This window comes from Stegastes partitus, unplaced genomic scaffold (genome assembly GCF_000690725.1).
Source record: "Stegastes partitus isolate 25-593 unplaced genomic scaffold, Stegastes_partitus-1.0.2 Scaffold2, whole genome shotgun sequence".
NCBI classification, from domain to species: Eukaryota; Metazoa; Chordata; class Actinopteri; family Pomacentridae; genus Stegastes; species Stegastes partitus.
This window is the reverse complement of record NW_007577733.1, coordinates 1,309,990-1,335,791: the sequence shown is the minus strand read 5'-3', so window position 1 is coordinate 1,335,791 and position 25,802 is coordinate 1,309,990. Positions and strand designations below refer to the sequence as shown.

Sequence of the window (25,802 nt, the reverse complement as noted above, 5' to 3'; positions counted from 1 at the left end):
CTAGGGGAGGATTAATTATTCTAGCAGTAACTGTGTTTGCTGTTATTGTACATAAGAGGTTACAGCTCTGCTGTGGCAATTTTCAATGTGTCTAACTAAGATGTTCCGTTTTTACTCCTGAGAAAATGAGAAACCCTAACAACAACATTGCCAACCAGAGTGCAACCAGAGTACTTGGGAGACATTAGTAGTTCTCATGTGACTGCCCATGTGAAGAGACTTGAGCTCTGAAAAATAAGTCTGGTGCAGGCTTGTGGAGGACAAAGAGCCGGCAGTAGAGACAAGGGAAATAGTGAGAAAGACAGCTTCCCCTGCATCACTGGCAAGAAAGCTGAGGTGATCAACTGACTCTGCTTTTCAATGCCCAGCTGTTTTGAGTTTAAGCTCTGCAGTGAAAAAAAAAAAAGAAAGAAAGAAAGAACGGAAAAAAGAAGAGGAAGAAAGAACAAGAAGAAGTCCAACGCAGATGACTCCTTTCATACCTGAGTTGACAAAGGTTGCTACGGAGGAGTTTTTCTCATTTCTGGCTCTCCTAAATCATTTATAAGACATTTGGTACTCGTGCTTTTTCTAGATTTTGCTGCAAAATACTGGCCAACAATAATACTTTGCAGAAGGTAAAAAAGGTTCAGATAAAAACCTGTATAAACTGCACAAAAATAAATGTCTGAACTCTTCAATAGTTTGACATTACACAAACAACAATGCTACTGCTGGCATGTTATAATAGGGAGGAGCAAGAGATGTCAAACTCTGCATGACTCGGGACCCATACAGCATGACTATCTGCAGTTTCATTGAAAGTGTAATTCAACAATTTCCTTAAAAATCCTGTGAGAAATGTCAGCTCCTTTTGATTGAATAGTTCTATTCAGTCTGTTTAAAGCGTGTCTCGAGTGAGCAAACCAGACCGTTATTGTTAAGCAGATAGGGCTGTACGAAGAAGTGGTTCAAAAGTGACCGAATGGGTCACCTCACTGCACAAATTCTAAAAGCATTTTTCAGGTTAGCTTTCATCCACAAATTTGTGATTTACTGGTCTGTCAGTGCAAAGACTATCAACGGACAACTGAGTTTGAGATATGGATATTTTCTAATTTTGATTAGTTGAACACTGGGCTAGAATTTGAATCATGGTCAGTTAAGCAAAAAATAAACAAAAAAACATATATAGATATATACAAATATATGTGTGAGCACATTTGTTGTTTATAATGTTGTACAAAATCATGACATCTTCTTCACAACACACATTTTTGACTCGTCATAGTAGGAAGAGCATAGGTGTTACTAACAGCATCAATCAAAGCAGCTCAAGCAATTCAGCCATCATTAATACACGACTGCGCTTTACTTAATGTGAAATGTCAAAGTGTTTTTCATGAAAAAGGCGGATTGGCCTATAACCGGAGGAGGTGTTGCCATGGGTTCACGTGCGCACGCATCAGCAACAGTGACAAAATATTTCTACATACAAAGGATGACTTTTGAATCAGAAAGAATTCATAGGCGTTAAAGAGTGTGACTGATATCAGTTGACAGTCTGTAAATAAACTATAACAAGATCTGATGTGTTGAGACAACCCTCTGCTCTGAGTGTAGCAGTGTGCAAAATGACCAGCTGATGAATATAAAACCTCTGCATGATGCTGTTAGGCTACCACGAAAAATGGACAGAGTGGGTAAGCATTGACTAGTAATTTTTAATAGTTACAATGAAAGGGAATTCATTTATTTTCTACAATATTTACATATATATTCCTCATCATGCTGTAATTTTGCAGAGTTTAACTTGAACTCACATTTATGTGACAATTAGCTCATGTAAAGCATTTAGTAAAAATCAACATGTATGCTGTTTAAGCAGGCCAATTACCGTTCACTTATGAAACAAAATGAGGTTTCCATGTTAGTTTCTGGCTACTCTTGCACAGTCAGATCATTCTGCAGCTCAGTGTTGTCTGGCTGCACCTTACTACTATTTTGCTATAGGGAGAAAAAGCCCTCTGGCTTGTTTGTGTTTCTTTAAACTAATCAGTTGTATTAAGCGGAGCTACGCAAAGGATGCAGCCACAGTGTTCCTACAGACTGGATAATTGTTTTGGTTGAACATTTGCATGCAGGGAGGCGAGCACTATCATTACAATGACTAGTCCACAGGAAAAATAACTAGTAGTGCTACCTTAGTGCATGTTACGACCCAGCCTCTAGGGTCACCTGGGTGTAACAAAAACCAGATGTAATTGGTGAAGGTAAAGCAACTTATTGTTCAGTAATATAATGAACACACACAAAATGTGATAATAGAAAGAAAACTGGTGGATGTTGCTAAAATCAATTAATCAAATAAAACCAGATGAAGGCTAACAGAGTGGTGAAATCCTGCTCAATGAAAACAAAACTAAACTCCTTAGCCAAACTTAAATCCAATCGCAACAGCCACAAGTAACAAAAGAAACTAAACAAACAAGCCTCAACACACACATTACAAAAAACACAGGACACAAGTAGCTCCTAAACTAAGTTGGTCAGCTGCTAACTGGAATTATAGTCCTCGCCAAGACTCAGGTAACTTCCACAATCAGCTAGCAGCTGCCAACAGAAGTTACGATCTAACTCACAAAACACAAAGACACAGATAAAAGAGGCACCAAGGCAAACTGTTCCCATTAAATCCCAGCCGCCCTGACTGAGCATTTGGTTGAGGCTTTATAAGCAGGTGTGGTGATTGCTGCTCTCCTAGAAGAGGGATCCAGGCTGTGGACCAATCAGATGTGACAGGAGACGGGGAGAGCAAGGGCTGAGAGCAGGTCTGGAGCTCCAGGGCAATCATCCCTGATGTCTGCCAGGTGGGATCTGGAGCACGGACCACACAGTGGTCACAAAAATCCACCACATAAACATACACCAAACAGACAGACACCAGAGGGTTGTACTACGAAGCGAGATTAGTGGGTTAGCGAGGTATGTTGAGCTTAAAGTCAGAGTTTTCAGTTTGACAAGGTGGCTCTCTTTTTACCTGCTAGATCTCCATGGTAGCTTATGCTGTTGAGCTAACCTGGTTGGGAGCATGTTATGTTCAGAGATTCTGATTTAAATCAGCTGGAAAGAGCATCTTCCTTTAACCAGATCATTTCCTGACTATTATTTATGAGTGATACAGATTCTCAGCTGAGGGAATGTGTTTTATCTGCAAAGTTGTGCGTTACTAATATCACTGAATGAAGCTGCGTAGTTACAGTATCGCACACTGTCGGCAGAGACGGAGCACTCTGACGGGGTGGAAGTGGCCGGAACGCACAGGCAGTATTTGGCTGCTAACGCCAGTTTAGGTTGGCGGTCACAGTTCTGTTGCCACCATGGGTGGCGGCGGCAGGGGGTGTGCAGGCTGGTGGTAGTTTGCGTACGAATATATATCCGGATACCACCACAAGGAAACAGTGAAATGGATTTGAAAACAGTAACATGCAGGCAGCAAATGCAGGTTTATACTCGCAGCCTACAACTGAGTCAGAGGAGGTTATGATCCATTTCTCTCCCCGTCTGCCATCCGTCTATCCATGCCATCTGCGCCTTCTGACTGGTGTCGCAAACTGGCTCAAGGAATGTGACAAATAATGAGTCAAATAAAATTTATCAAAACTAGACTAACATAAAACAATAATGGAGCATGGAAGTTGGCAAAATCAGCAATGCAAGCAGTTGTGTGTCAGGTGTGCTGTGGAGGTGCAAACAGAGTGACCACACATGTCAGCTTTTATAGCGTGGAATGCTCAGATGAGCTGCATTAGCTGACGAGCCTCACATGTCAGCCAGTTGCCCGCTAAGGCTGAGGCAGGGCTAAGACTGCCTTCAGGATGGGAGGAGGGGCATCAAAAGAGAAGGTTGATTTGCTTTTGGGGATACGAACACACAGTTAGATGGAAAACTACACTGGATATTTGCATGTTGTTACATATTATATTCTCTAAAGCTGCAATTAGTGTAGTTATTGGACCCAAGAGTTTGAGTGAAAACATGCTTTAATCACTGTTTTAATTATTAAGTGTCTTAGTAAGATGTTGGGCCCCCTACATGCTGCCAGAACCCCTTCGATGCTCCTTGACATCCATTATCTGAGTCTCTGGAACTATACTGGAAGGATAAATATCTTCCTCCACAAGATATTTCCTCATTTGGTGTTTTGATGACGGCAGTGCAGAGCGCTGTCTGACACTCCCCTTCAAAATCTCCCTGAGTTTGAAGGCCATACAGTATGATTCACATCTTTTTATACTCATTAAACCATTCAGTGAATCTTGTGCCCTTTGGATGGAGTCACTGTCATCTTAGAAGAGGCCACTTCCAACAGGATAGAAATGCTTCATCATAAGAGAAAGGTGATCTCACATTCTGTATTGATTTGCTGTGACACTTCCTTTTAAGACGACAAATGGACCCAAACCATCTCATCTCATCAAACGCCCCCCCACAAAATAACAGAGCCACCTCAGCGTGGAGACCAGAGGTTCAGGTGTTTCCTCTAATTGATCGCCTGTCTGTACGTAAACTATTGAAGATGGATGAAGAAGGTTGAGTGTCCACCCATCACATTAACGAGTGAATGTGTTGGGTTTGAGCCCACTATTAAGCAAAAAATATTTATAAATAATGGCAAAATCAATTCATACTGTTCATAGTTTTAAGTGAAAAGAAATTATTACAATCCCTGCAGCAAAATTTAAGAGATTTTCTTTTAACAGTTTTTCTTTCTTTTTTTTTTTTGCAACTTAAAAGAATAGAAACATGCAAAGTCTTCATTTATTCCTTAGGCCTTAATTGGCTCATTAGGACTTGTAAGACAGGTCAAAAATCAACTAATGACAATTCAGAGCTGATAAATTGCCTGAGTCTTCAAACCTCAACACATGGGCTCCTCTAAGCAGCTCACTGAAAATGAAGCTAATTGATGCCTACAAAGCAGGGAAAGACTATAAAAAGAAATCAAAGGGCTTCCAGCTTGCAATTTCCACTGTATGAAATGTCATGAAGAAGTGGCATTTAAGAGTAACAGTGGAAGTCAAGACATGATCTGGATGAGCAAGAACTGTCAGATAAAACTGCTAATCTGCTGAACAGAAAGGCAAAGAAAAACCCTAATTTGACTGCGGAGGAGCTCAGTGGCGATACGCTGTTTAACTGCACAGCATTAATGCCCAAACAGCATCGTGGAAGAATCATCAGAAGGAAACGTTACCTGTGGCCACATCACAGAAGTCAGCATGTGAAGCATAAAACGCAGCATATGGATACACCAGACTCATTTTAGTTCTGTGGATTAGATAAAGTCTGACCTGAGGTCTTTGGCCACAAACACCAAAGGCATGTTTGGATAAAAAGGACCGACGTGTAACGGAGAGAAAAGCCTGCCAAGTGTTAAACATGAGGTGGATATATGCTGCTTTGAGGTTGTGCAGCAGCCAGCGGCAGAGGAAAGACTGCACAGATACAAAAAAGGAAGAAGCCGGTTGGATTATCGAGTCTGCAAACGGTGAACAATGTCTTTTACTGTAATGATGAAGGTGATCTTTGCCTATCTGTAACTTAAACAATGGGACCTGCAAATTACAAACCACTCAGAGCAGTTTTTGATTTGCTAAGAAAGATAATTGCTGCCTTAATTATGTTCAGGCAGAAATTGCAGCCACATGATTTTGACCTGTAGAGACTGACTCATTCACATGGTTAGATTTCTGCAACAAAGTGACTTTAGTTGTGCTTTGGAAAAGCTGGTGGGTTCACTTTGATGTTAATTAAGTGCATCATGTCAAAGTTTGCTTTTCTGTATTTAGCGAGGACCGTGATCTTTTCCGAGCTTTTACCAAGAGCTGTTGATAACTTAATCCAACTAAAAGGTTTCATTTTTGATTTATGTGTTGTACAAATGCAGCAATTTAACATTTATGTCATTATGTTGACAGAAAACATCGTCAGGGCAACACTAATTCTAAAAAAAACCATAATCAGTGTTGCAGATAAGAAATATATGCATTCTTATTGCATATTATTATTGATACGCCATTTTTAAATCAGTGGTACGTTGGTTCAAAGCAGCTGCTGACCGAGTATTTTTTAGTCAATAATACATGTAAGCTGTATATTGTCAAACAGAATCCTCAACGACAAGTCTCTTGGTGTTTAAAAAAACCAGCAAGGACTTTAAAAGGACTAAAACCAAAAGGACACAATGTTCGCCGGTGTGACTGTCTAAGCTGCTGCCCACCTCGATCTATCACAGGGCTGCCTATGGCTCCCAGGAGGCCCGGTGCACTGTGCAGCCCCCGCGCCACCTTTCCTCCCCCACACCTCCCAACCTCACACCCCCCTTCCGCCTCCACCACCATCACCCTCCCGCCATGAGTGACAGGCATCCAGTTCCGCCTGACTGCAGCCTCTATCTTCTAACCCTCAAGGACAACTAAGAGGACATATTGTCATCAGCTCATCTCTCTCATTCCCACGACTGCCTCCCCCATAGATGCACATATGCACACGCTCTCTCTGCCCACACACACACTCACACAAACGCACAAAACAGCCGACTGCGACCCACTCACCTGTAACAGCATCTACGTGACCTTTGCTCAATGTCCTCGGGTGCCACACCAAAACCCATTCGCACAAACATCCCCCAGGTCTTGCTGTGCCTGCCGCGTCTCATTCACTCCTTTCACTGAGTCTGTGTTTGAAACCATCTACATGGAGGTTGTTAAGAACCACTTCAGACAGAAACCTTGAACAGAGGAAATAAACAAGGCATTGTCTGTTGAAGGCTTCCGCGCGGATCGCCTCGCGCTCCTGAGCCAGAATGTTTTTCTAGCTGTGTGGAGATCTGAATTCTTTATCCGGTACTGTACACCAGTCTGAAGCATCTTGTGATGTGAGAAAAGACCAGGTGTTTTGGAGGGATATCATACATAGTAGAAGGCAGTTATTTCAAATAAATAACAAGTTTGCAGTAATGTTTCTTTTGCAATCAATGTACATTTCACGACGGTGCCACGGGTGGTTTGTCGTGTAACCTTTATGTGTTCAAATACACTTCTCAGTTTTGAAAAATAACAACAACATCCAAAAACGTCACTGTATTGTCTGCGCTTTGCTTTCTCATAAACTAACTCCGCAAGTTGTTTTGCACTTCAACATGCTCTTAGAAGTTGCAATGCCGGTAAGACAACAGGGAGCCAGCGCTGAACTTCAGATTAGAGACTGTTGCTTATAGCCGCAGTAGGAAACTTCTCATGTTGACAGGAAAATCTTTTGAATTTGAAAATGTCAAAACCCAGAAATCATGAAATGTGATTTCAGAGAGCCGCACTGTGTTTCAAAGAATGGCCAGATTCGTTAACAGAGACAGTTTCTTCCAAAATAGTGGTTACGTGAAGGCAGGCAGTAGAGACGTTACACTTGCTGACGATAGTTTTTTGAAGAAAGTTGTTAAATGATTAAAATAAATAAATTATGTATAGCTTAAAGTGCAAGCCTTTCTACAGCCGCTGAACCCTGATTTCACATCTTCTATTTAATACTCAAAAACTTAAATTAAAGAACTATGGTAAATGGCTGAATAAGACACTTGTACCATCAAATTTATAGGCATTAATTAGCTATTTAATTATTTCCATTAAAATATAAGACATTGAATACACAGTGTTTTTGAAACAAACACATTCAAAAACATTTAGTTTAATTCAAATGTTTATATTTAGGGTAGCTGAACAGTTTGATGTTAAGCCAGTAAAAAAAAAACTTTTGGAAGCTATAAGAAAACGTTAAACACAGTTTGGAAATGTCTTGAAAAGAGCATCACAGTTAACATCATCGATCATCTATAACATTGCTTAATCCTTCCTAGGGCTGCAGGGGCCTGGAGCCTATCAGGGCGAAGGCAGGGGACACCTGGACAAGTCTATCGCAGGGCTACACTACACTGCTACAGAGAGACAAACAAGCACACTCACATTCTCACACTACACGACAGCTTAAAATCACCAATTATCTGTGGGAGGAAGCTGGAGAGAACATCCAAACTCCATGCAGAAAGATCCCAGGCGTTCTAACCGGGACGCAAAGTGGGGCTCTTCTAGCTGTGAAGGGACGGTGCTAACCACAGATCCACCATGCAGCTCCATAAAAGATGAAAATAATGAAAGGAGGCTTTGGAAAAATAGCACTTCTAAATCTGTAATTTCACATAGATGTAGTTTGTATGTTGCTAATAATCTTGAGGCCAGCATAAATTTAACACAGTTCTTAGTTTTGGGAATAAGAAACTTGTTTCACATCTCTGTGTTGCAGGAAGTGGTTAAAGCTGCACAAATCAGCACTTTTATATCAGCATTAAAAATGTGTAAAAAAAAAAATAAAAAATTTTTAAAGTGTAACTTGAAAGTAGCATGTAGCGTCGAGCTAACTCTGCAGTTCCTCTCGGGTTTACAGAGCTCATTGTTTTTTTATGGTCCATAACTTTACCGTTTTGGTTCACTCTCACTGCTCTCATCAGCCGAATTTAGCACATCGGCTGTTTTCAATGTACAGCTTTGATAAACCCACTCAATACATGCTAAACATCAAACAGCATTTACACATGATGATCTGCTGAACATACTGTAGTCTAGCAGAGCATTCAGCAACTACACAGTTCAACGTTTCCCTCAGGAGTTGATGAAGACCGAAAAACAGAGCTAAAAAAAGATTAAACATCGAATGCTGATGTTTTCCAGTGTCTGCTGGATGTACTAATAAGCAATTGTTTGCAATATGTACTTGAAAAATGATGTCAGTGTTGTGCTTATGTACACAGAGGGGTGATATTTATAAGGAAAAAATAAAAATAATAAAAAAAAACTTTGATCCAGACAGTGGGGGATCTGGTGGCTCTGTTCTCCATGGTTTGGGTCCATTTGTCCCGCAGAGGAATAGGTTACATGATCATCTTTATCCTATGAAAAATGTTTTTATCCTGATGGGAGCAGTTCCTTCCAGGATGACACTGCTGTCATCCACTGATGAAAATGACATGAATCATATGTTAACGCCTTACCAGTCACAACATCTCGACTCAGTTGAACACCTATTCGAAATTTTAAACCATCACGTTGGATAGTTCTCTCCACCACCATCATCAAAACACCAAACGAGGGAATAATTCTTGGAAGAATGGTGTTCATGCCTCCAGCAGATTTCCAGAGACTTTAGGAATCAATGCCAAGAAGCAGTGAAGCTGTTCTGCTGGCACTTCATGTCGGTTTCCTCCCTAATTTGTCACCTGTCTTATGTTGTGCTGCACCAATGGGCCAGAATAATACACGTTCACAATGTCATGTATGTGTTTTTGTTTTGTTTGAGGGTATGCCTTTCTTGTCTTCAACAAAATAAAGAAAAAATGCACCCATTGAACACATCAATCAAATAGCACTTTGGGGAGAAAGATAAAATATGATGCTCCTGTGTGTTTTAAATGTACATGAGTGGTTGGACATAAAGTTACAGTAGATTAACAAAAAAAATGTGTAACTCGAAGCCCATGTAATGTTTCTTGGAGTTAGCTCAGATGGCGCTGCGATAAGAAAACGGCTAAAAGTGGAGCACAGTGTTAACTCAGGCAGAAAACTGCAGTCGTGTTTGTATCAGCTGATTTGCATCAGCTGGTTCATTCATGTGTTACAATCACTGTCTCATTCACAGGCCACTAGTAAAACGTAATGTGCAATCATATTCATGCAGGTGAACAGCACATCCAGTGTAACCCGACACCGCTCACTACTTCTCTGCTGATGTGTTCCTGCGATTTGATACCCGACCACCTTCTGAGCTTCTAAGACGTATTTTTTTGGTATAATCATGTTCATGTTTATTCAGGGGCTGCAAGGTGGCGCAGTTGGTTAGCACTGTTGCCTCGCAGCAAGAAGGTTGCCGGTTTGCGTCATGGTGGGGGCACCGGAATCTTTCTGCGTGGAGTTTGCATGTTCTCCCCGTGCAGCGTGGGTTCTCTACGGGTTCTCCAGCTTCCTCCCACACAGTCCAAAAACATGTTGAGGTTAATTGGTGGCTCTAAATTGTCCGTAGGTGTGAATGTGAGTCTTTGTTTCTGCTGAGCCTTTCCCACCTACTTCAACAGTAGAACCATTTATTGTTAATACTCATTTGGTAGACAAGTGTCTGACAAGAGTTGGGTTTTTTTTTCAAAACGTATACCATGGTGCACTTCTAAATAAAAATCTTGCCTACTGCAGCTTTAATGTCACAGCCGTATAATTGGTGATGTGTTGCAAATGTTTTAGGCGTCTTTGTGACCACAGTAACAAAAAAGTGTATTAAATTGGAGCCTTTCCTATATGCTGGCCTTTCATCTGCCTGTTCAGTGTCACATGGGAAGTTAATTAACTTTCACAGTTGTTGTTTTTTTTTTTGGAAGAGTTCTGGAGCCAAGTGACAGTTTCTGTGAATTCATATGTAGAAATAAAACAAGAAATGATGAGAAACAAGTTCTTCAATTGCATATTTTTAAACAGAAATGTATGATGAAAATTTGGAGAAATGGCCCCAAAAACAAATTATAATGATCACCACCATTACTCTGAGGTAAAATATTGTGTTGTGCTCTAAAGTGTTCCCCTTATTGCGGCATAAATCACACTGCAAGTTTCCCAATGTACTGGAGCATCCATAAGTATCAGAAGAGGCCATACAGAGGCTATTCATTTCTATTTTCAGAATGCCAATTATTGTGCACAGCAGCCGCTTTGGCTATTGAACCAGTTGAAGTCAAACTGTTGTAATACATTATTATCTATTTCAACCTGGTGCGGTGGGGAGATTCTCACAGCTGGATTTTCATCAAAAGAGATAGCCCGCTGAAAATGTAATTCACTGTTTTAGTATAAATCAATAAGCCTCTAGAATCTATTCCCCCATTCCACCTTTATGTTAATATAAAAGAAATGCTCAAACAGAACTTTAATTCACCACACGGACTTTCGAACTGTTTAATAGCCCCAATTTTATCCATAACTGCTCAATTGACACTTAAATTTCAAGCCCATCTTAATTTGGCTTCTCCTGACAATTTTAAGTTCTACTTCTCTTCGCAGCCAAGGCTACTGTGACCCATGTTAATGGAGATTTATAGGCTAGTGCCATTCTAACAGTGATCTTCTATTAAGAATTATATCCCATTTGATCATTATTACTCAGTTCTCCCTCCCACCCCCCCAAAAAAAGAGAAAAAGAAAAGTCGCCGCAATATGTAATGCGGCATATTTAAATCTCCTGGAAGCTGTGCAAAAGCAAGCAGATGCAAAACATGTTAAATACTGAACATGTGAAAGAGTTTAAAGTAAAAGCTAATTTTGTGTTAGAGCATTAGAGGACATTCAGATGGTTCTGATGGGGGATATAAATCCTGATGGACTCCCATCTGAGTGTATTCATTAATCATGCGTCTCATTGGCGAGGCTCTGATTTGCCACTGAGACAGATGAAGATGAACTCAGCAATATATTTCTCATCATAACACAACCCTCACATAAATATTAATAGCATATTTTCAGCTGGTGGGCATGAATCATTTTTCAGACAGGGAATTTTAAGAGCTATCCATGCGTGTCCAAGAACAGTACATAAGCAAGCAGTTGTGATAAACAACACCGCTTTAAGGCAACACTGAAGAGAAAGCTCGCACTGTACGGGAAATTTAAAATATCTTTATTTTACTGACTTCAGGCAAACGTCTATCAATATATTTTTATTTGACCTTACAGCTTGTCAACACAAATATTTTAATTGCTCAAGTGACTGTTATCACTGACGTTAGTTTAAGTGTGTAGCAGTTCAAGCAGCTGTCAGTTGACTGCATCAGTTACAAATTGTATTTGAGATCTTTTTTTTTTTTTTTAATATTCTGAAAATACTGTGGCTGCAAGAAAATAGATGTATCTAACTGAGAAGTTAATAGAAATATTCAACCTTTGCCACTTTAAAGCTGCTGCAGGCAATATTTTTGTATTAATGGTAGATTAACAATGGCTGTGTGTATGTAAAAGGAGTCACTTTTCGTGACAAGCCTTCAGAGAATTATCGCCCAATTCTGCAGTCTCCCCTCGGCTTCACTGGATGTTTCAGCCGCTTTCAGTTTATTATTTGGTTTTATGGTCGGTAACATTTCCTGCTGGTTTGGTTGACTCTCGTCGCTCTCACCAACCTCATTTCCAGATGCAGCAGGCAACTATTTTCAGCAAGAAAGCCCTAAACACCCCAGTGTACTCTACCTGCCCATGACCAAACAGCAGACTGACACAGTGAACATAATGGCGCTACAGAGCCAGATATTTGCCTCAGGAGATGGTAGAGACCAAAAACAGGGATAGAAGTACTTGCTACTTGTGCAAATAAGTACATTCTTGTCATGAAAACATCATGAGGTGTATATTATTATATATATATTATTATATGTATATTAATCCAACTGACTGAATGATTATTATTCTTGTATATAATATATGTTATATTGATTTTAAAAAAAAAAAAGAAAGAAAGGTGAGCTTTTACAGGATTGAATTTCCCTTCTGGGATGAATAAAGTATTTTTCATATTGTCAGTATTTGGCCCTGAATGGCAAATGCTTGGTCGCTAAATTACTGATTTATTTAAACTATTTCAGTTGCAAACGGTATTTGATGGGTTGAGTTGACATAATAAAGTTGGTAATTGCATCAACTTAATATGCAGGAGTTCAGGATTTCAAGTCCTCTCTTTTATCTTAAAATGCTTGTACACTTTCAGATGGTTAGGACTTGTAATTTAAAATATATATGATTGTCGTGGAAAAAAATCTAATTCCCCTGAATCGACGTAGTTTGTTGGCTGAACAGAATTTCATCATTTCAACTAAAAAAGACTGACTCAGACTGTTGCATTTATTTTTTGTTATCGAGCATTACTTTTTAAAGCATGTAAAGTATTTTAAACTATTACTTCAGTTTTCTTATCCTATCTTGTGTGAACTGGGATTTCATTTCACTTCATTATTCAGTCTGGCACTGTGGTCATGTCAACCTTTTTCTGTTTTAATGGATTATTTTGGACTTCATTAAGCGGCAAGTGACATCGAAAAACATATATTTATTCAAGGGTTGTTATTTCTGTAAGTTAACTTTTAACAACCAGTACAGATGTGTCAATCTCATCCACATTTGTCACCAGTTTTTGGCAATTATTCTGTTGCTATTTTTCATGCATTTAGTTATTTTTCTGGTTTTTGGCACAGCAAAATGATGCTCCAATTCATAATCCTGCGTGCTATGCTCTCATCAACCCAATTGTTTTTTTTCCATTCAGGGAAACTGCTGTCAATGAGAACAACACCAGACATGTTTGAATAATTGAAAAAATGTGAAACGCTGGCAGAGCAGAGTTGTTAAGTGGTTAAGCATTTTGACTGGCATTGTAGGTGGACTGAGAAATTCAGGAATTGGCTTAATATTTGTGTTTTCACTGATCCTAATTATTGTTTAGTGAATAACAATGATACAGTGAATGATAAATATGCCACTGTTCCATTCATGCATCCATCACTAAGGCATGTGGCTGTTTATGTCATTGCAGGTTTATGACCATCAGTACAAAGCCGTTCTGGATGGGGTAGAGACAGACAGCATGCTGGAGATTGACCCCGGTCACCACATTGAGATCTTCAGAATGGGAAACGGGAGCGAGGAGGTGCTTGAGGTGCACGACTTCAAAAATGTAAGTAAAGGTTGAACAAGGCCATGTAAGTGATTTGTCTTTTGAGGAAAAATTGACGCTGTAATTGAATCTTCTATTCAGCAGAGGAAGGATTGTGATGTTCACGTCCTGCCCTTTACAAAGAGACAATTGACAACATTTATTCTTTCTTGAAATCATATTTTCCTCCTCAACGGTCTTTTCTCCTTCTTTGTCACTTTTGGAGAGGAAAAAAAAAAAAGGTGTGACAAAGCTTTGAAACATCTCAAAAACAGAGTAATGGAAATTACATTTGCTGAGGTCGGTGGGATCAAAAATACAATTTTTCAAATTTTTAAAATACCATGCATGCACATGAAATCAGTAACTGATACTAAAGGGGCAGTACATGTGGAGATTTGTTATGTGGTCAAGCGCGCACACAGCAGCCCAATGAGAAGAATCAGTCTCACAAAATAAAAAATAAGTGTTTTCCCCCCCTCTAATTCTTTACAGCAACTTCTTTGCAGTACAGAGACAAACACCATTAAGAAGCCAGTCTCTATTTGTTCCTCGCACCTTTTTCGACTGCAATTTTGTCTGCAGCACAACTCATTAACGTACCTTTCATTCCTAAATCCTGCTCGAGTGCGCAGTAGGTTACACATGCCGCACCAAGGAGAAGGGAGTGTGCTGCTTGACTGGGTAATGAATGCTCGTACTTTCGCACCATTATTTACTGTGAAATGTTAGGTTGTGAGGCTGAATGTTACAGGATACGCCTCATCCCGAACAAAAAAAAGCTACATTGAGTTGTTATTGTTTTTGGTACAATGGCTTGTGTGAATCGAAAATGGCTATATGATGGAAACCAGCGCAGCACCGGAAGACTTTAAACCTCTGCAATCAGTCCGTTTCCTTCTCTCTCCCTCACAAAGCCCAGTGTGTGTCCCATATAGCCACACTTATAAACACATGCGCCTGTTGCTTGTTCCACTTCCTGTTAGTGAAGCACATCCCCTGAGGAGATTTGCTTGATTCAGTGCTCCGCCATGGAAGACTGAGTAACAAGCGAGTGAGCAGAGTAATTCAAACCTCATTGTGGCAAAAAAAAGGAAACTCAGACAAAACTTACAATGGGTTATACAAAGCCAAGGCTTGTGCGCTAATGCTGGAACCTACTTTGTTTAATGCCAAAAAAAAAACAGAAAAAGAAAAGGTGGAATGTCACATGTTATAATACAGACCAAAGCCACCTTTAAATCAATCTCCATCAAGCCCTAGGGCTGTGTGATGGAAATTGAGGGGATTATGCCTCCAGGACAGTGGACCACCAGACTCATTTTAGCAGGAGAGAGAACACAACATCCTGACAGAGAATTACCAGAGTCATTTTCATGTTAAAACAAATTGAACAACGGAACAAAACCACATTTCATTAAATTGTCCAAATTTCTGAACAAGGTTTCAGAGATACAGCACACATTAGTGGGTACATTTTAACTTCACACCAAAGGAAAGCTTTAATGAAATCAGAATGGATTCGAGCAGATGATATTAAGGTTGCGGTTTGGTTAAGTTTTAGTCATTGTTTGGAAAAATAACCTTCAGATTATAAGTAAATATACCCTCTGGTGCAGTATTCCGGTCGTCTGTCCTTTGTAGATGATTTGTCGTTTCTTTCCTCGGTCTGAAACGCAGTTTCATGAGACAATGTACAACTCGGGGTGCCGGAGTTGAAAAGTTTCCTTGACTACACAATGTGACAAAATGAAGGAAATGATCATGGCTTTATAGAACAAAGAGCTGGTGTCCACGCTGGCTGGCATTTACATGTGAATTTGATCTGGACAACTCTTTCAATTATTTTTTTTTTCTGACAATATACTGATAATTTCCAACTTCCCTTGTTATCCCTTTTTATTTTATTATGATTAGAACTGTGTGAACACTAGGTAATTCCCTCGAGCCATGCCTACAGCACCGCATACCTCCTGGCTTTTTTAGGGGTTCAACAATTCAGCATGAAAGCCATCAAGCGCCGGGGTCTGTGGGGACAGCAGGACAGCCCCGAGAGCTTGTGAACATATCCAGATTGTGCGACTGCAAGCCTGTTGTTACACTGAAAGATATTCATTTTATATTTGCAGATGCTTCTAATAGTCTGCCCTTCATATATGTCAACATCCATCCATTTATCCATTTATCCATCTGTTGTCTATTCCCATTTATCATAAGCGGGGCTGCAGCAGTCTGGAGCCAATTCTTGTAATCACCGGGCAAGAGGAAAGCTTCACAAGGCTAATACATATAATAGAGACCGTAAGGATAACACTATTACATTCAGAATTCCATCTTCTAGCAGTTTGAGAGTTACACTTAGCCTGACCGGTACATTTTTGGACTGAGAGAGGAAACCGTAGGAGCCAGAGTTTCTTGCTGTGAAGATAACCGCTGCACCAGTGTATGTAAAACAAGGTTGGGCAGTGTTTTCTTTCGTTTTCCACCTGGCTTTCTTGATCAGTCAACACAGACATAACCCTCAGACATAACTGCCGCCGGCCTCTCACTACAGGTATTGCAAGATTTGGCTCAGCTCGAGTCCATAATGCAGAAGCTGTCAGTCATCACTTTTAGCTTCTTGCCTTCAAACGGCATCGAGCCTTAAGTTCGAGGTAGCCAACATCCATAAATCACCACAGATGCTGGAAGAACGAGCTGGTGAATGCAGCCAATCTGTAATAAGTAATATTCATGTTAATGTTGTATTTTTAATAGGCCTTGCTTCTCAGTGGATTTCGTTCACTTTTCCTTCATATTTCACCTGATGTCTGTTATCTTGCTAGAAAACATATGAGCGATATAAACAGTCAACACCATAGCTGAGCATTTCCACCTTCAAAGTTCAATCAGTCTCAACAACATGGATTCAGACCTTTAGGATTTTAAACTAAGGAACCAGTCTTGCTAACCTGCAGCTTTCTGATTTAGTTTCCGATTCAAATGGCTGAATTACTTTTATTATTATAATTTGCTCATGTTTCAGCGGAGTGGTAGGTGATCTGGTGTCCTCGAGCTGCAGCAAGTAGTGGAAGGGTCGGTAAAGACAGAGGCAGAATCTCATGGATCAGCACAATCTAGAGGAAGCAACAATGTAGAAGTGTGTTCTCGTGGAAAGACCTTCTATGGAAATAACTTTGATGCACTGAAAACATCTCTTTAAGGGTTAAATCAAGAGTAAGAGGGTTTTTAAATCTACTGAAATCTGATGTGCACCAGCAACAACGTGTGCACATTTTGCACAAAATCAATATTCATTGCGGCCTATGCAATGGAGGTGATGTGCTCCCCTACATTGACAATCACTGCTGCACCACTGGACAAGTTACTGTTAAAGACTGAACCACAAAAAGAGTCAGGTGAGACAAGCAACATGCTGGAGCAAGAAATGCTGGCAAGCTGAATTATTAAAAAGTCAAATTGGACAACAGATGTTTACATGATTAAATGAACAAAGAATATGATTTTTTTTTTTTTTCAAAGGGCAAAATAAAACTGCTAAAACTGAAGCAGTTGGCCAGCTACATTAACAGTTCATCCAACTGTCGAAACAAATCAGCTAATCTAGTCAGTAAATCGTAGGAATGTTGTTCCTTGATGTCACTAAAACCTTTTCCTGCCTCTGTGGTTTATATTTTTTGTGTTACATGCAGTCAGCGCCGTCTCCCTCTCAGTTACCCTTTAGCCACGAGGGTGTGCTGGTCAAAGGGGAATTTGTAAAAAAGCAACAACCTTTCTTTCTTCTGCTGTACGCTCTTCTGCCTCCTCTTCTCAGAGCAAATAAAGCGGAAGCATCAAAATTCGCCTGCAGCATTCATCCATCCAAAATTTCTTTGGACCATTTTTGAAATTCATGACTGCTGGAAAAGTACTGATGATGCTGAGAATGGCCTACAGTAACATCCTGTTTGGATTTTGTGATCGACTGTAATGACCAGATAGACCAGAGAAGGACTATCAGTAACAGCAAAAGACAATCTGGAAAAATGTAAACAATTTTTTCATACGAGACTAGCACAGGTACACCCAACAGCAGATCTGATCTCACATTCTCCGTACTTAACGTAATAAAATGACATAAATGAGGGTAAATATTTTGGTGTACAAAAATAAAAGGTTGAGATAGTGAGATAATTACATCATGAGGAAGACATGCCCCTAAATACAGACAATAAGCAATTATGTAGGTAACATCAAGGCATCGAATAACTGTTAAAACGACTTTAGCTCTGAATGAGCTGATTGATGCACACAGTTACATGTTCTCTATTCTGTGGAAAAGACTCAGATGAGCATCTTGCACATGGATACACCAAGTGGATATTTCAACATGGCCTGTTACAGTGACATCGGTTTTCCATTTCTCATCCCTGTGTTAATGTGTCTTTCTTCATTTTCTGGTTGACCAAGCCCAGTAATCATTGTATCTCATCACAACGTTAGCCTCTTCTCTTCTGCTGCAGCTCACCAACACACTACACTCAAATTAAACAGAGACCCATCACAATAAAGCCCGGCATAAACATTACGCTTTTGTGCTTGAGACTATTAATGCCCCATCCTTTCTCCACACAGATGAAATTATATGCGGTAGATTATGACAGCCATCACTTTGTATCACGTCTTGTGCAGCTGGTATCTGGTTCTCAGAGTGACAGCACCACAGAAAACGTAGAAATAGCACCCACATGGTCAAGTTAACCAATTCAAAGGAGATGTCATAGCAATCACCGTGTTACTGTAATTAAATTTAGATTGAATCAAGTCCATTTTCATGGTACCGCTCATACAATTTTCATTTGATACAATTTTAAAGCGGCCGTGGCAGATGTAGATCCTGCTGTCTGTTCTAATACAGTATGCTGAATGAGCAGCTCTGCTCTGCAGAAAATAAATTGGATACAATCTGATCTAGCGAAAGTCTTTCAGACTTATTCCGGCTGAATATCTTAGATTAACATAGAATAGCAGCGAGAGAGAATTAACAGATCTTTCTTGCCTATTGAGGCCCTGTGTGTCAGCCTGAATAGAGCCACAGTCCACATGGTGGAGGATCATCAGTGGAGCTGAAGAGAGTGACTCCACACTTGACTGCGCAGATTAAGAGAGTGACAGGGACCTATGACTGGCTAATTCAATGGGGGCACTCTCTGTAGAAAACACTTCATTCTCAACAATGTCACTTGGCTCTCCTGTGCGATATATCCTGCTATGAAGTATTATACAGCCACGGTGGAACACCCCCACCTTTTTACTTCATTCAGCCTGACAGCAAGAGCTGTGTTGTAAAGGCCGAGCAGTCATCAATTTTATTCATGATAAAAGAAAGAAAAAAAAAAGATCAAAACACACCTCTACTCATTCATTAGGTTTTAACTTTTTTAACAGCTTTGATTATTAGCAAAAAGCTGGGCGTTTTGAAACAATCACCCCGGTTCCTATGGGATATCCACATCAGAGAAAGCTAATGAATGATACATACATCTGAATTCCTGAGTAACCTTTCATTTCTCTCTGTTTTTCAAAGGGAATCACTGGGATCCGGTTTGCCGAACATCAGAGGTGCTACATCAGGACCCAAACTAAGAAACTACCCACAGTGGCAGAGGTGGAGGCTGAGGACACAGAGCTGCTGGTATGCCTCCTCTCTCTGCTGTCTGTACGTCGGACTCTCTGTAGTCCTGCAGAGGCTGTCATGCATATTGTAGCGAGATAACCAGAGTGGAGCACTGCGAGCGCCACACAAATCCTCAGCCTGTCCATCTTATCCTATCTCCCCCACCCCTCTCACTGAAGAATAAACTGGGGTTTGTGGTGCGTGTGAAACCGCCAGAAAGCTACCCACAAACCCATAGCCTCTTTGTGGCTCACATCAAATGGTGTTAGCTGTCAATCTTGAGTCAATATTAATTTATAATCATCTCCTCCAAAGGCTCTACCAAAACAGCCTAAAGGGGGAAGGGTACAGAAGAGGTCTGAGTGAGAGGTAAACCATTAAATAGTACTTTTTTTTCTTTTTTTTTTTCTAAAATTCACAAGTCTCCCTCTCCAAGTTTAGAGTGATTCATTTCACTTCTTTGGATTCTTATAGTTGGATGTGAACTTCAGCAAAAGGGATGGAAGAAATTCAGTCAATCAAAATTCCCATTTTTTCAGTGTCACAGTGCAATTCACTGAGTGGGCCGCATGTTCAAAGAGAAAATCCTTCTCTCAAATGTCTCTACTGCTAGCATGCTCTCATTTACATTTCACATTGTAGCTGAGAAGAAGTAGCTGGCAAATATCTGACACTCCCCGCTCACTGCTTCATTTTAAAATAGAATAAGCCAATTGTCAGCCCAATCTCAGTTTCAACTTTAAGAACACAAGCTGTTACACCCCCCAAAAAAACCAAACGCTGTTTTGTTTTTTATTCTTCTCATCTTGATAATGTCTGATCCACGTTTACAGATACTAATTGCCCAGGCAGCACCATATGTCCATGCCATCTCTGTCTTCTTTTGTGCACTGTGAAGCCTAATTGCCTTAATTCACAGCTCCAAAGTGAATCATCGAAGGCCAGCAAAGTGAGGGCTTATACCAGCAGTTGATGAGGCCCTCACAGTAAATAAAACGATAATTCAGAAGGTGTTCGCAAGCTGTGGTTTACATTAAGCCGTTCTAATCAATCACAGTGAATAGCCAAACACTATTACAACCTTACCTTGAGAGATGATACATATGAATGCTTACTAAGGAGCCTTGAATCAACTGTCAGGCTAATAGGTAGGCATAATTAGAGACTGAAACCTGCAACCCCATCCCCTGCATATACTATGCTTATATAGTACCATTACTTGCCAACTAATTCATTATGCCAAGTGTGTTTAGGTGATGTGGGCAGTGACGTGCGGTGAGGTTCATGGCTGGTGAGGCACTGACTTCATCAGAATCAGATTTATAATGTTATATTGTGGTCTTTCCTTTAAATGAAGTCCATGCTCCTTCTGGACAATATATCCATCCATCCATTATCTATACACCGCTTAATCCTCACTAGGGTCGTGGGGGGCTGGAGTCTATCCCAGCCGACTTAGGGTGAAGGCAGGGGACACCCTGGACAGGTCACCAGTCTATCACAGGGCTACACTTAGAGACAGACAACCAAGCACACTCACATTCACACCTACGGACAATTTAGAATCACCAATTAACCTCAACATGTTTTTGGACTGTGTGGGAGGAAGCTGGAGAACCCGGAGAGAACCCACGCTGCACGGGGAGAACATGCAAACTCCACGCAGAAAGATTCCGGTGTCCCCACCAACTGCGCCACCCTGCAGCCCTGGACAAAATATTTGTTACTTTTTTGTAAAAGTCTTCCCTCGCTGCATTTGACTTGCTAATTGTAGATTGTACCTAGTCTAGCTTGCCGTCACTTACTCTGCAGCCACGGAGTCACAAGAAGAACGTCTGGGATCAGAGCGCCTCCTGCCATGAGGCAAGAGAACTGCCTGCCTCACCTAGAACCTCTTCTCAGCTGCCTTATGATCACTCAGCACATGAAACACGTTACACACATACAGTTGGTAACAAAAAACACTGTACATTATTATATACATCAGCTGAACTGTGGAAAATCAGTTCATATATTAAATGTGTTTGAACCATTTTATTGGTGACATACAGACAGCAGTACGCTGTCACTGCATGGCAGTCAGCGCAGGTAGCGAGGGGTTGTGCGATCCAAGGTGAGGCTCAGCTCGCTGCTGCCTCACCAGCTTCTCTTCCAAGCATCGAATGGGAAATTGCAAAAAAAAAATGAGCGATTTTGAATTTAAAAAATCATCAAAATTGGTGAGGCTAAATAAATAAGTAAAAACTTTATAGTAGAAATCACTGGATAAATATAACCATTTAAATTATTGTATCATTATATATTTTTTTACTTTCCGTGACCTCCCCTGACCACACGTCACTGGATGTGGGGGTTGCCTGGATTGACTTCACAGATCACACTTATTTGAATGTGTCCAACTTTTTTGCACAGCAGGTGCAGCAGGCATTAGGAAAATGTTTACTGAGGTGACAGATCGATGGAGAAATAAGGTCATTTTCTCTCAGACTTTTATAAAAATGGACCTCTTTTGGCAACCAGATGTGTCGCCCCCTGCTGGTCTGCAGGTTAAAGCATTTTTATGTTGGCTTTGCTTTTTCGCTACGTCCATCTTTTACATATTTCTATAGAAATGATTAGCATGGCTCAGCCTAAACATACACAAATACAGTATTTTTTTTCTTTTTTAAGTTTCAAAAGTGAGTATATTTCTGCAAATATTTTATTTTATCTTTTCATGAGGCAACACTGAAGAAATGACACAATGTACAGTAGTCAGTGTACAGCTTGTATAACAGTGTACATTTCCTGCCCCCTCAAAATAACTCAATACACAGCCATTAATGTCTAAACCACTGGCAACAAAAATGAGTACACTCCTAAGGAAAAACATCCAAAATGGGCCCAATTTGCCATCTTCCTTCCCAGGTGTCATGTGACTCGTTAGTGTTACAAGGTCTCAGGTGTGAATGGGAAGCAGGTGTGTTAAATTTGGTGTTATCGCTCTCACACTTTCTCATACTGGTGAGAGTTTAGATTTAAAAGTTTAGATTTAATCAGTTTAATGATCACATTTTTAAGAAGGGACCTGCCTGAACATGTATCTGTCACGGCGCTAGCTTGCTGGTGTTTTTATCGGTTGCCTGACTACTTCAAAGCAAAATTAAGACACTCCAGGAAGTCACAATGCAAAACGTGTTTTTCGCTTACATTTGTAATCGTGTGTGTGTAAACTTATAAATGAAGATGATCAAGGCATTCCTGATGCGTACTGGAATCGCTATGCTAATACTTCCACATCGCTCTGCCCCCTGCAATGAACTTATAGCTGTGCACAGGGCCATTATCTGTTGACAGACATGACTTTAGAACTAATCTTCTCATCTAATTCTCAGCAAGAAACAAAATAATTAGTCTATTCACATATCAATATATTCATCAATCAGTAGAACATTATTCTCCCGTCATTAGGAAGGTAGGTATTTTAGTCATTGCTCTTTCTTCCACTAGAGTTACACCGCTGTATACTTTGCAAATGTTGCTAAACAGGTTGATTTCACCACAAAAACACTGGATTACATAACAAAAATACAGTAAATATCAGTGGGGCATTTTTGGGTAATAAACACTGACCTTGGCTTGACCTCCCCAAAATGTGTCCTCACATTAGACAGCGGCCTCTGATCCTCTGTGAGAATCCGCCCACGTGTGACCCTGGAAAAGATCAGCACAAGTTCCTCCTCAGGTGGTGAAACACATGAAGCTCACAGGGGTTAAAGCCAAGCACTAATGGTTCCTAGCTTAACCCCGCCACAGGCTTTCAGGGAAAAGGGCTCAGAGCAACCGTGGCAGGCTTTAGAGCTGAGGTGAAAAACAAAGGAAAAAACTGTGGAAAAACTGCACGCGGCTGATAAGGAAATGCAGCCCCAGCGAGAGAGAACCAGGTGACAAACACGAATTGTTTGCCAGGATTTTTTCTTCCCTTTTCAATTTGCCTTCTCTATGAAATGTCTGAGGGAGTAATCCCTGAGCTTCATTCCAGTTCCCCCAGTCTGACACGGAAATCGCCATCCACCTCCCTCACACCCCTTAACATTGTCAATGGATGCTGTTTGCTCCATTAAACAGCCACTTAATATGGATGACCAAAGCTCACCCAGCAACCCAAAACCTCCCACTCAGACAACAACTGCAAACAGAAAAACAGTGTGCTGAGAAACAACATCACTGCAGCGGATGTGAATACCAAAGTCCTGCAAGCCCACAGTGCGGACTGTTTTTGTCTCACATTCATCTGCAAGAGTTCGATGAACGGCAGCATGAACAAAAAGTTCTACATTGAGCTATTCAATCATCCAACAAGAGAGAGCAAAATTCACCAATATGTCTTTGCAAAATATGGACTTTTAGAAATCTGAATTGCTAGCTGGAGCTATTTATTTACTGGTAAACATTGAGATAGCACAGAGCTGGAAATATTCTTATGTTAGTCTGACACAACAGCTGTCTGAAATTCTCTTAATTCAATAAAGAGTTTTTGAGGTACGACTCATCTCTCAAGCTCACTTGCTTTGTTTGGTTGCTAACAAGACACTGCTCTTTTCTTATAACTTTCTAAAAACTGTTCCACTTTTAGGGAAGAGTTTATTCTCTGACAGAGGAGGGTCAGATAAAATTGAATGGAGCAACACAGCTAATGAGTTAAGACAGCAACTCTTTGGGTTGTCTGTTCCCTCGAAGCTCAAGACAGTTTTCTGTTTGTCAATGGCACAAATTTGGATGTCAAAACTCAGCCAAGTCGAACAAAGCTGAAACATTTGCACAGATTTAGTTTGCCCCGACCGGTAAATCCAATCAATCATCAAGAGATGAGTTTTATTTTTGCTATGAAATGTCATTGTTTTAAATGCTGCTGTGACAGGGCGTTCAGAGCGTTCAAGCAGGTATCAGCACGCTCGCTGTGAGCTTCTAGAATATGGTTGTCGACGAAAATTCACCACCTGGTACATTGCATTAAAACACCCTGCTTGTGTTAGGTGCAGCATGTGAAAACTCCTGGGTATGGTGAGAAAATCTTTGTTGATCTCTGGCAAACATAACGCCACTTTAAACAATGTGTCATGTCGACAGTGTTCCCCCCCCTTGGGACACTGTGGCAGGAGAGGGTAAATTCATTAACTACAGCACAACTGGTGTATAATTAAGTTGTGCACTGTAGGCGAAAAGCATACATACACCAGCAACGGGCTGCACAAAACAAATTACCATCATTCCCAAGGTCCAATACTTGATAAAAAGTTGCTTGTGTCCTAATAATATATCATTTGTCAATAGCAAAATGGAAAAGCCTTTCAAAAGTGTGTATAAACTGGCGGACTGTAATCATGTTGTCTTTGTGCTTGTCAACTGGCATTTAGAAATCCCTGCCCCATGTTAAAATGCTGACCTTTACCACTTCCCCCCAGGCGCTCTCTCCTACAAGTTATTGGAGTCGTTTCTCAACTGTGAAGTCGAAGTCATGTTGTGAGCCCCGTGTCGTGACCTCCATTTACTTTCCAGAGAAGACTCACTTGGCTTCAGTGGTTAAGAGGTCCAATTAGAGAGTACTGTTTGTGTTCCTTGAGTTTGATTTTAATTTCTGCAGCCACTGGAAACGGTGAGCGCACCAGCTCAATGCCAGAGCACCCCCTCTGCCATACCAGCAACAGCACCACCACCACCACCACCCCGCTACACCAGTCCTCCGAGTCATCATTAGTCTGCTGGCCGGCGCTTAAAAGTGAAGGAAAGTGTGTCAAAAGCTTGGCTGAACACCTCCCGCGCCCAAATACGATCTTTGATGTGACACAATGTGCCGAAGTTATTGGGTTTTTTTCTATCTCTTTCTTGTTCTTCTCTGCAGGTCACAGTAGTGACGCTCCATGACAAACAAGAAGCAGTGTGGAAAGCAAAATTCTAATTCAAGCGAGAGTGACAGGGGCGAACGTGAGGGAGGGGGCACGACCCAATATAAATGATTCTCGCTCCTACTATAGCCCCAGGATTCTACATCAAGCTTAACTAATGTGCAATTAAGCTTTAGACTGGAAGAAAATCACCTTGTAAAAACATTTGTCAAGTGAACTGTTTTTCTGTTCTGGGTTGCTAATTAACAAGGGAATGGGAAGAGGGGTTTGTTTGTGTGTGTATTTACATATACATGAAGAAAATAAATATCCACACTGTTAGGGGAGAGCATTACCAAATCCCCTTCATATGTCTCTATTAGACAACACTGACATGTAGTCCCTATCATTAAGCAATAATAGTTTACTTTACAGCTCATGAACTACAGTATCAACAAATTAAGCTCACTGATAGTGCTGGGTGCCAAGCGAAGCATTGTGGTGGAGGGGAGGGGAGG

The 25,802-nt window shown here is 40.7% G+C and overlaps 1 protein-coding gene across 1 annotated transcript in view; it reads left to right on the top strand.

The window, feature by feature from the left end:
- The window catches only part of tnmd (tenomodulin), a 62,708-nt gene that overhangs the window by 26,676 nt on the left and 10,230 nt on the right, over nt 1–25,802 (top strand). Inside the window, exons 3-4 of the mRNA XM_008276121.1 lie at nt 13,645–13,785; nt 19,331–19,438. Coding sequence (XP_008274343.1) covers nt 13,645–13,785; nt 19,331–19,438 — 249 coding nt within the window. The remainder of the gene's footprint in view (nt 1–13,644; nt 13,786–19,330; nt 19,439–25,802) is intronic.